The 12,443-nt window shown below is 38.8% G+C and overlaps 1 protein-coding gene across 4 annotated transcripts in view; it reads left to right on the forward strand.

Moving 5' to 3' along the window:
* Positions 1–12,443, forward strand: part of LOC130171589 (mannosyl-oligosaccharide 1,2-alpha-mannosidase IA) — a 183,880-nt gene that overhangs the window by 160,696 nt on the left and 10,741 nt on the right. For 2 of the 4 annotated variants that reach the window (XM_056379644.1, XM_056379646.1), the window contains 5 exons: positions 1,964–2,057; positions 6,903–7,030; positions 7,257–7,350; positions 8,983–9,098; positions 12,219–12,438. In XM_056379644.1, the coding sequence (XP_056235619.1) occupies positions 1,964–2,057; positions 6,903–7,030; positions 7,257–7,350; positions 8,983–9,098; positions 12,219–12,438 (652 nt within the window). Of the gene's footprint in view, positions 1–1,963; positions 2,059–6,902; positions 7,031–7,256; positions 7,351–8,982; positions 9,099–12,218; positions 12,439–12,443 lie in introns of all 4 variants that reach the window. The other 2 variants (XM_056379645.1, XM_056379648.1) reach the window with 1 other exon arrangement.

Below are 12,443 nucleotides of genomic sequence, written 5' to 3' on the forward strand. Positions count from 1 at the left end.
AACCAATGTGACTGATCACTCGATCATACAATAGTCTGTGGTCTACTAGCAAAATAATGATTTAAATCAGATAATATTTGATCAAACACCAATCATTCACTGCCAGCGTTTGATACTTAATGCTTTTGATACTTGGTGCTGGTTTTGATGGTTCTTATACTTTAAGTCCTTTAAAAAGTACTGAGGTTCAGCACCCAACCCTAAACATCAACAGTTTGGATATAATGAAGGATCATGTCCAACATGCTACTTTGTGTGTGAAGCGCTCTTCATGTACAGCAGCAAACATCCTCTGACAGCATCTGTAAGAATATCTTATTAACAGCCCTGCATAAAGCACAACAAATGGCTAGGCCATTTGGAAATTGCAGTTGCACGTTCAGTACTTAGTCTGTTTGTTCTTTTATTCAGTCATCCATTTATTAATTTATTTAATTTTTTAACCCCCAGCAGTGAGAGAGTCTGAGATACAGTGTTTTTATAAAGCTGCAAAGATCCCAAGGGGGTCGACTGAACAGCGATAATATTCATGAGAGTTTCATGCAAAGGCTCATGCGTGAGTTCTAAAGAGGACGCTGAAGCTATGGGCTGTGAAATTATCGTGTCAAAGCACGAGAGTGGGTGTAAAGGACTTGTGAATAGTGTATGTCATGTATGTACTGTAACATGCATGTACACTCGTTGGACTTAATTTACTAAACAATGAGAAAAGACTGGCTTAAAGAAGTTATTTTCCAAAAAACGTAGGTCACATTATTATGAATGTATTCCAGAGGGTTTCAAACTGTGAGGAAAATATACTGTGTGAGGTGAAAGGGGACAGGTGAATGCAGGTGTCGTAAAAAACAAACAAACTGGAACTTAACTAGTTATTGTAGTTTGGCCCAGTTTTCAACACAATCAACAGTTTGAGCAGCAGCTGTGACACACAGCTAACCGAGATTTCTTCAGCATCAGAGTAATCCAGTGATAGTTGTCTGTACATGAATGCATTCACTGCAAACAGGATGTGCTTATAGCTAATTCGGCACACTTTTAATGGTGCAAATTTGCCAAAATGTAAACAAATACAGGCTAAAACAACAGCATAACTTACTGAATGTATGGCAACATTTTGTGATCCCTTCATGATAATCTAGTGTCAGTGTCAGACCTAAAAAAAAATAACTTATGTATTCTAACAGCAACTAAACAGTAGTACTTGTTCACTTTGCACAACAAAAAGTCAATATTATGTCACTATTTTTCAGACTACCTGTAGCCTGCAGTGGTAACATTGTCTTCATAGTGAAGGACAGTGGTTTCTAGCAATTTGACAGCAATTTCTTTTTCTCCATTTTCTCTTCATTCTCCTCAATTTTTCTGCTGACTCACTGCTCAACACTGCTGCCACGCTCACAAACTCCCTCTTTCTGACTGCTCTTTGTCTTTGTCTAGACTGTTTTCCCTCTGTACACCATGTCTGTCTCTTCTCAATCACTTTCTCCGCTCTCTCTTATCTCCCAGGCTTTCTGTCTCTCGTATGAATCTCCTCTCTTCCTCTCGCCTCTGCAATGCAACCTTGACCTCTTTTGTCTCTTCACACGTCTCTCGCATTGTGTGGATTTTAGTATCTTACTTCACTTTCTTCATTTCTTTTCCCCAAGCATTGTTCCCACTGGCTAAAGAAGATGTAGTGACTGATAATCCAGCTCATAAGATGATACATTAACTCAGAGTCTGGCCGGTGGAGACGGGAAAGGAAGTGCGGTTTTAAATGGACTGTTGTAGATTACATCGATGAGATTGCTTTTAATCTTGCTGGAGCTCTGTTGTTGCAAGCCTTATGTTTCACATTATTAGCTTATTTTGCAGTTTTAGTACATATTTCTAATTATTTATGGTATCGCAGCCAAGTTTTAGGTGTATTGATTGTCAGTTCACAAGGTTTTACAAGTTGCATTCCTTTGTGTTTTCTCTCCAGCTGTTCAAGAATAAGGTGTTGGAGCTGGGAGAGAAGCTGCTGCCTGCCTTCAACACGCCGACAGGAATCCCCCGAGGAGTCATCAACCTGGGAAGGTGAGTCTCAGCACCAGCCTTCACCTCCATCCGCCCCGCTCTGATAAAAGATGATATCAGGTTGGTTGGCATTAATCAGCACACAAAAGTCTTTTCATCTTAGAGGCCAGAAGGAGAGGTTGATTCCAAAGATTTGAGGCAACTTTGACATGCAACTTATCAACATGTAGGAGAAATGCTAATATTGTAATTCTCAGTTAAGCTACGTGCAACAACACTGAATTTCAGCTTTCAGTTATGCCTTAGGACAGTTCTGCACACAAAAATAAACTCTCAGCTTGTCTTAAAGAAGCCAGAAATAAGTCACATAAATTTGCAGCAATGACAGTAAACAACAAGAAGTGAATTTAACAAAAAAAAAAAAAAAGAACCAAAAAAGGGAAATCTTGTCAAATGGGCCCACAACCTCTGTTTAATGACAACGGAGCCGCTGCAGGCCAAGCTTTATAATGACGATGACATTTGGATAAGAATTAATCTGTGTTCATAAACACTTTGGAAGATCATATGAATAATATTTGCGTGTTTTTAAATGAGTTGTTCATTTCTAATCTGTTCCAAACCATTACCTTTCTAATCTAAAATCTTTATTGACACGATCTTGTTAATGCCACGGTCGTGCAACACAACTGCGAGCTATTTTCATTTTCAGAACGATTTGACCGTGAATTTCTCTGTGTGTTTATGGCTTTGTGATTCGGCTTTGACCCTTGCAGAGCAGGAGCGGGGCTAATAAATGTTCCTCCCGTTTTCTTTCTTTTTTTGATTGAACAATTTTATACAGAGACTCAAATAAGAGTTGAAAAGTATTACAGGTATTACAAATATCTGACAAAGAATGATGAATGCTGATAACAGCTCAGTGTCTGTGACTGTGACGGTGAAATTATCAACACAAGCCTACGTACCCGCAGACAGACCTTAAGTCTGTCGGCCTCGCCAAAGCTCAGTACAATACATAAACAACAGGGTAAAAAAAGTTTACATTAGGATTCAGTTAAGTATTCCATGTGACTGGATCTAAAATATTATACTCCTACAACCAGGTGTGATTATTGGAAGTTATTTAGCCAAAATTTACCTCAACTCCTTATGTCTGTTTTTAGGATTATGCTAAATCCTACAGTAAACCCACCTCTTCCTAATTTTATAAGATGCTTCCTGGCACCTCTGTCATCCACCTGCTACCAATTAACCCACCAGCCAAACTAGACAGCTGCTGGCAGATTTAATTACCTTATCCTACAGTTAATTCCTGCTACATCACCAACATGGGTCTGTGGTACAGATGGGCAGGAGGAACCGTGCTGCCCGTAGAGTGGTCACGTGGAGGATATGGAGAGACACACAAACAAGCCTATCCGCCTGATGCATGCACACACACACACACACACACACACACACACACACGTCAATTTAGAGGAGAACATGTGCAATGTGCAACAGAATATAAGCAGTCAGCAAGCACTGTGCACACAGGGGAGTTTAGTTCTGCTGCACAGCCTGTGGCTCTGACAGAGTGTGTGGGAAGTCTTTTCTTACAAGGCAAAAGTGATGAACTGTCGTGCATTACTCTGTTATGAGTGTGTGTATGTTGTATACGCAACAACCTGACAAAAGGTCTGCAGATGTAATTGAACTCCATGGTATTTGCTGTGTCATACATGAAACGACAACATTCAGCTGGAAGTTCAGATCTCACTGAACACCAGATCTCTACAAGTTATTCTTTTTTGAAGAGCTGAAATGATTAGTCTATTATTTGTTTCATATTTTACAGTAATTACAGACAAACATTCTCCAGTTGCTGCATCTCAATTGTGAAGATTTTGAGTCTTTGTCAAAGCAGCCTGAATATAAAGGCAAGCAATTTGCAGATGTTGCCTTGGGCTTAGAGAATTTATGATTTTTCAATATTTTCTAAGATAATAATAATTTGATTAAATGATAATGAAAATAATTGTTAGTTGCTGCCCTACCCTTTTTACTTGAAACAACTGTGTTTTTGTAAAAAGCAAATGACACCTTTTTCAACCAGCCTCTTAATTTGTTCTGCACTCTGTCGGCTCTGCGTGGAAGAAGCCTTTTGAACTGTGTGGGAGTAATATTTATACTGTGGCATTGATAATATTAATGTTTTTATTGCACCCAATCACTTCCAAATAAACAAAATAAAAGTTACAGTATGTTACCTGATAACACAGGGTTTCCTGTAGCTAAAAAGCCCACAAATGGTCCTTGTAGCACTTATAAACTGTAGGTTTTATCATCATTCATAGGAGAAATATTATTTTTGATTACACATACTCAGAGGTCATAAGGTTTATAATGAAGCATATGTAGTCCTAGTCAAGATCACAGGCTTAAATCATTTTAGCTCTTCTGTTAAAGTGCACAAAACGCCAATTTCCCCAAACACATTATGCATGACGTGTGATATTGATTTCAGCTTTTTTTCATCATTTTCTACACCTAATTATATTTCTGATAGCTGTGGAATAGCGGGAGAGCGTGTTTGTCAAACAGGGTGAAAAGATTAATGAATGAGTGCCAGTGTTGTTGCTTTCTTGTAGATACTGTGCCCCCCCTCCCCTTTTTTCTTTTTCTTTTCCAATCACTCACAAACACACCACCCGCCGCCCTGCACCTCCGCTTTGATACTCAGATTGATTCTTCTTAAAGAAAGAATCAGACGTGACTCGAGCCAGAGCTACTAATGATGTAGCTCCCAAACTTTTAATGGATGCGTTCACCAGAGTGGTAAACTCTTTGATTCCCCTCTGCCCTCACACACCAGCCATCTCCCACCCCACCTTCTCTCCGTCTTACAAATTCAGTTCAGTTTCATTACCGGATGTCTGATCTCCCCCAGCATCTATTAGAGGATATGTAAAGTCACTCTCGTAGTACATTCTGCCTCCACTAATCATGGGTGAGCAGGAGTGCACCACACATTCACTCAGAATTAGATTTGCACAGAGTGATATTACCCACACTGACTTGAGGAAATAAAACTGAAGGGTGCCCTTGATGTTCATAGTTTCTAGCTAACGTTTTAAGGTTGTTATTATACCGTGAATGCACATAACTTGGCTGCATTGGTAAGTTTCGAGTTGAGGTTAAAGAAAATTAACATGCACATCAATCACAGCAGGCACCAATGAATTTATCTAGTGGTAGATGATGGCAAAGGTTATTTCATAGAATGATGAGTTTATTTTGAGCTGACAGAAATCAAATTTTGACAAATTGTAATTAAAGTTTTATGCGAAGTTAACTTCATATATCTTAACTAATCAAATCCAAGCATCTGCAAACATAACTCCATTGCAGGCACCAAATTTATCATATAAGCTTTCACCCAGCATTTCACACAGAGATGTAACATGGAAGTATAAAAATAAAAAGTCCAGACACTAACATAGCTGCTTTGCATCCAGTATCATCTTGTTTTACAGTAGTTTATGGTAGAAATTCAAATTTAATAATCCCAAAATGAATCCACAAACCTTGATATTATGTGTTCTTGGTAAAATAAATTGGTTTTATAACATCAGCTGGTGTCTTTATTACTGTGTCATTATAACCATGACATGATATCAGTATTTGGCTGGTTGGCTGCAGAAAGTCTATAAAAATATCAGAAAGTAGTGGAAAACACTTGCTGCAATTTCCGAAGTTGATGCATTCAAAGTCCTTGATTTGTTTGATTATCCATCCGAAACTGTAAAGATATTGAATTTACTGTCACATAAGACAAAGAAAAGACTTATCTTCACATTTTAGACGCAAAACCAGTAAATGTTTGGCATTTTTACTTGACAAACTGTTGCTGATAAATTTTCTATAAATGGCTACTTGATTATTGACCATCATTACGGCTCGAGTGTTTGTGTTCAGGAGGATGGTACGTGGTCTGTTTATGAGAAGATTCAGCTGCATGCAGATTATTTGCATGAAGAAATTTAATATGACTGAAAACCGCAAATGACAAAAGCTAAATGTTTAAGTAGATTAGTGTACATTGAATGGTTGTGCTAATGCATTGTAGAGACCACTGGAGACAAACAGTGGATGGTTATTGATTTCCATCTGAAAAGGAAATAAAAAAAAGTAAGGCCCAATTGTGTCTTCTATGATGCCTTAAGCAGAGTTTGAGTACAAAAGGCCAAGAGGTCCATCAGGGACTAAGTCAGTTACTTTCTCTAACTTTGTTCAGCTGCAGCGTGTTCTGAATGTGATGTGCAGTGTAATAACTGAGGGAGAATCACTTCTGAGAGAGACAGTGGAAGAACTGAAATAAGTACGGCAATAGTTGGCTGGAGTTTACAAGTAATACTGCTGCACATATAGCAGGATCATATAAAGCCGGAGTTGCCTTTGAAACTTTGAACCCACTAAAACTTCATGTCTAAACAGGATGAAATTCATAAAATTGTGCTGGGTGGAGAAATTGGACCGACTGACTGTGTTCACATACCACTGGTTCTTTTATCTTTGGAAATGTCAGATCATTGGGGATTTTAAGAAGTTCCCCCTAGCTCACCAGGCGAATGCAATGCATTGGCTACGCTGTCTCTCTTCCCGCTTCTGTGGGCATTGCATATGACGCAACACATAAAACAACTCAGATGACTGAGAGAAAGTTTTCTCATTAATTTATTATAAATAACATTTGAGAATAATCCAACCCAAGCTCAATGCTTTATGCCAAAAAATAGCCCGAACTTGACGGGTCCCAAAAATGGAAAATACTGAATTGCATAACTGTAGTTCTTACCTGCGAATGCCTCTATGTGATATCTGTGGTATTTAGTTTACCTGTTTTGGATGTTGTCTCTGCTGCAGTGGAACCAGTTGGAGCTGGGGCTGGGCCTCAGCCGGGAGCAGCATCCTGGCTGAGTTCGGGACCCTTCACCTCGAATTCGTCCATCTGACTGAGCTCTCCACCAATCCCATCTACACGGAGAAGGTTTGGAATATAGATTACATTTCCAGTTTTGCTGTACTTTCACAGTTTTCTCTTATTATTGAGATTTAAAATGTGTGAGATCTGTTTACCATTTCCTATTAGCACAATTTCCCTGCTAGATGCTTTTGAGCCTTGAGACAGTGATATAGTGCAGTAAGTTGAACATGTGATACCATGACAGTGCTTTAGCCTGATGATATTCAGTTACACCATGGTGTCTCCGCAGGTGATGAACATCAGGAAACTTCTGAACAAGATTGAAAAACCCCACGGACTGTATCCCAACTTCCTCAGTCCAGTCAGCGGCAACTGGGTCCAACGTAAGTGCTGTAACTCTTGTACTGTGGACATTCATACTGATTCAACATCTGTCAGGTTATTGTACGGTTACATTTTATTTATGGAGAAAAGTGTTGAACAGTTTTATCTGTAATGAAGGAGAAGGTCAGGGGCTTACCTACATTAATGCAAAACATACATTTTACATCTCAGTAATGCCCTGGTAAGGTCATTCAGGTTACCTACTAAGTATTACAGTAATTGTGTTTTCCCCCCATGTGGGTCAAGATTACAAGAGTGGGAGTTCACTGAATGTCATTCCAGGTTTTTACCTTTTGCCCCAGCATTCACACCACTGACGGACTTTGAGTCACATCACGTGTCAAAGCTCTTTTAGCTGCTCATCTGTGTCATCCATCCACACATCCGTCTATTTTTCCTTTCATTTTTAATATCAGGGTCATAGTAATGGCTATATGACTCCCATTGCTCTGGGTTATTAAAATGATAATGAATTCAATTACTTCAGGAAATTGGATCTTTTGGGTCTACCTAAAAGGAGGTGAAAAAAATGTGCGGGATAAGACGACGCTGAGACTGTAAAGGTGGTAATCTGGATGATTACAGAGGCTAATTGTTGTGGGTGAGCTTGCAGAGAAGCAAAACTGTATACATTTATTGCCACAAAGGGAAAAGAAGCTTTGCTTTCACAGCTCTCCCTCATCTGTCTGTGTCAAGGACAAACACAGCAGCACTGTGATAACCTTGCGGGGGAGTCGGCAAAGGTGTGTGTGCACGCAACGAGCATGAGTGGATTGAAGAAGACTCATGCACGCCTCCACTGTAATATTCTATTCGTCTTTATGAATTTGACTGTGGACTTAGGAGCGAGCAGGAGGAAACTCAATAGCCACTTGTTTCAATTTCCACTCACAAGATTGAAGTATGTTACATAATTGAGGTTTTAACTTTTAAATAAAGTATTTTCTACAATAAGTGAACAGAGAGTGTGTGGGTTCAACATCGTGCCAAGAGTGGTGACAAACAGTCAGAACAGAGCTGCATATTTTAAATGTTCTATCAAAAGACACAAATGCTTTTGCAACACTGTGAATCCAGAAAGCTTAACAAGAGTTAGTCAGATGTGTTGGTTTGTAAGACTTGATTTGTGATGGAATTAACAGGGATTCTGCAGACTTCACCAAATTAAATGTGACACTTTTCAAGACCTTTTTAATACTACATAGAAAGCAATTTAATACCTGTTTCACAATCATTCTGGTGAAAGCATGATGGAAAGCCAGTAGGGGGGATATGTCCTAGAATTATTTACTGTTATCGTATTGTTTCAGTACTTCCCAGCTGGATACAAATAATTCCAAATGACATAATTAATTAAATCAATACAACCTGGCCCGCATTTGTGACAGATGGATGGATTACCGATGAAGAATCATGAATTAATTTACGTCCATTCAGAGACAATGAACTTCCTAAATGCTGTGGCTAGCAGTAGCAGTTTTTTATTTTTTGTTTGTTTGTTGGTTTTTAGGAAACTGGATTCAATGCTTTAAGACTTTTTAATGACTGTAGATACCCTGACTAAGGACCTGTGTGTCACCCTGCTGATTATTCTCATTCAACTCTTTTTACCTCCTATTTCCCCCTTGTAGATCATGTTTCCATTGGTGGCCTCGGGGATAGTTTCTATGAGTACTTGATCAAATCATATCTGATGTCAGACAAGACAGATGACGACGCCAAGACGATGTACTACAGCGCACTGGAGGTATGGAAATTTTAAACCTATTCTTGTACACATGGGTCCACTCAAGCAAAGCTCAGTTAGATAAAATAAAAATAATTAAAGGCATTTGCCTAGTAAAAGACAAACAGTTTTACACAAACTCAAGAGAACATCAGGTAGCTTAAATATTTAGGGGATAAATTAGTTGAAAGCTAATGGAAGGATACAATATTTGAAATCCTTTTCAGAACAAATGTAACATTGCTAGCTTTATTTATCTTTTAAACTGAAGGCTTTTTGTCATTCAGACATAGGTGTTAAGGTAATATACATTAATATTGCTCATGTTTATGCACTTTTATTGAAAGAACCACAATGCTTGTGCATTATTTTTTGCAAAAGAGGGAGCATTGAGTTAACAGGTAACAAATAAATAAAATTAAAGGTAGAAGAGAAGAATGTTGTCTGTCCTCTTACTGGAGTTAAAAAATAATTTTACCACTTAAACCTTAATTAATACATAAGACATACATTGAATGCATTATTGTGCATACTTAACCTTTTGCTGCTGTGACCTTAATACTAATCAAAGTCATTAACCTCACACTTGTTGGACGTTTTACAGGAAAAATGACCAGATCTGACCTATTAAGATTTCCACTATGACCAAAAATCTAATTTTAACGCTCAAACCCAGTGTTTTTATGCATAGATGTAAGGGTGTTTCTCTCCTATTGAAATTCAGTGACGTTTATTCAGAATCACGTGTAGAGATGTAATGGCCACTTTTTATTCTAAGTACCATGCCATGATTATATCAGCTCAGTGGTCTTAGGTGAAAGAAAGAAAGATAACATAAAGAGGAAAGGTTCCTGGTACTGCATGTGATTTGATGGCAACTGGCTTGTGTATTCATATACTGTAATGTAAAAAGTAAGCCCACCATCTGCAGAAAAATGTCTGTGAACATGAACCCACTGCACGGTAGACACATATATAAAGATACATCAGAAGCTGTCTGTTTTCCTCTTTAATGGGGATAATGTCAGAGCAAAGCACATTCCCTCCGGCTACAATTACAATATTACAGACAATGACTTAAAATTGCAATTGAGATTTCCTCAGTTCTCATCAGAGGGTCAAGCCAGAGGCAGAACTATTAATTATAGACTCCCCTTCCCCTCTGTGAGTTGGTATTTAAATGGCCAAGGACCCCTCACTATCAGATTAAGTTATAGACTGTATGTTTATACAGAGATCTAAGGTGAAGGCACAGCACAACTCATTATCTTTGGCATTCAAATAAAAGTAGACTACTAATTAAAGAGAACATTTTCCAATTATACAACAGCTAATTAGCAGGAAAATCATCATTCTCAGCCCACAAGAAAAATACTTCCTTAGAACATGGTATTTAGAAGCTTCCATACTTTACACATTACCTTGTTTTGTCTTATGTTTTTGCAGGTTGCATCTTTATTTAACAGCAGTGGTGGGAGGGAACTATTGAAAAGAGAAGTACATGCTACAGTGCTGGTTTTCAGAGAAAGGGTGTGTTCTCATCCCTGAAAGAGCTCTTAAAAAAAGAAGAAAATTAATGACTGAAGGATTGGACCTGAAATCCAAGAGGGAGTTTACACTTTTAATTATAAGCACTTTATGGGGTGTCACTGCAGAATATCACAGACCTGCTTTTAAATGCAAGATAAGCCAGACAGAGTGGGTGAGAGGGACATGAGAGAACAGCAGAATCTGTGAGAGAGAGAAAATGATGAGTCATTCAGAAATGATCTCATGAGATGTCCTTCTGTATTCTGTCTTATAAAGCCAAGACAGGAAACAGCTAGAAAGACACAGAAATGTGCAAAATATCCATTTTAATGATTTCTCGAAAAAAAGAGAGTTGGTGTTTATCCTGTTCTCCCCATTCTGCTGACTGGGTGAATGCAACTTCAGGCACAGGTTGAAAAACAGCGTATTTTCCCTTAAAAGGATTTGTATTGGACCAGTTTCTCACAGCATATCAGATGGATTTCCTTGGAGGTCTGACTTCCATCTGTGCAGAGCATGTGTTATACAAAACATACATAATTTAACATATAAATGCAGACGTTTACAGAGCTGCAGCAGTTGGATTCATCTCTAATGTGTGTGATGACTGCACACGTACACGTGGTGTAGAGATAACCTCTAATGGGACTTTGCGAAGTCGCGTGTCTCTGCTTGAATGCTCAATCTGGTTTCTTCAATTATCGCTATCAGTTGCATCACTCGGCCTAGTCTGTGTGTTAATTGGTGTATTAACTAGCTTCACTGAAGTTCTGTTGTGTAGTGGTAGATGTTGGTGTCTGGTTTGGTCAGTATAGTACTGCAGGTGGGCTCTGGCTACCACTGTGCCTAATGAAAAGGTTCTTATGTTACTTTAAATTTTATCTGCATGACAGAAAATTCTAGTTATTCTAGTTATCCCGAAGAAATCATTTCAAACTGTGTTCAGCTTATTTTGACCAAAATTAATTTGTGTAGTGTTTCTTATCTAAGTGTAGATCATCTGTTTGGATATAGTTGTGGTATGAAATGTTAATACTGATAATAACAATGATGATAAACAATTCAATCATTTATGAGATATACTCTAAGGGCCTTAATGAAAAGAGACCAACACCACCGTGATCATCACACAATGTTTCAGATATCCTCATCAAAGGAAAATGGCTGAATTTATTTAAATGTGATTGCATTTTAGCACAAAGAGGAAGAGGGTATTGAAGCATACCTGAACGCAGAGGCGTAAAAGGACACGATCAACTGTCTTTGCAGGTGTTGGGTGTGGACACTTGTCAGGTCTCAGGCAGTAATTAACTGAAACACAAAACAATCTCTTGTGATCAGATGGAATCTTTTCCCTTTTAATTTGTTCGGCTACATGAAAGCCTGGCCAGATTAGTACACATTACTTTGAACTGCACAACTTTGCTGCTGCAGTTTGAACAAGTACAGAATTTTAAAATGTGGAGGGCAGACAAAGTAAAAAACCACTGGTGAAAAACATAGGTTCTTCATGGGTTCCTTTGATGGCATTTACACCACAGAATCAAAATTACATGGCACACAGCATTTCAACAATTAACAAAACATTCTTGACCGTGTGTGTTGCTGCAGGCGATTGAAGCCAACCTGGTACAGAAGTCACCTGGTGGCCTCACCTACATGGCTGAGTGGAGAGGTGGGATCCTGGATCACAAGATGGGCCACCTGGCCTGTTTCTCTGGGGGAATGATCGGCATTGGGGCTGATGACGGAGCTCCGGAGAAGAGGCAACACTACCTGGACCTGGCTGCCGAGATCACGCACACATGCCACGAGAGCTACACGCGCTCAGGTGAG

The sequence above is a fragment of the Seriola aureovittata genome, chromosome 7 (genome assembly GCF_021018895.1).
Source record: "Seriola aureovittata isolate HTS-2021-v1 ecotype China chromosome 7, ASM2101889v1, whole genome shotgun sequence".
Taxonomy (NCBI): domain Eukaryota; kingdom Metazoa; phylum Chordata; class Actinopteri; order Carangiformes; family Carangidae; genus Seriola; species Seriola aureovittata.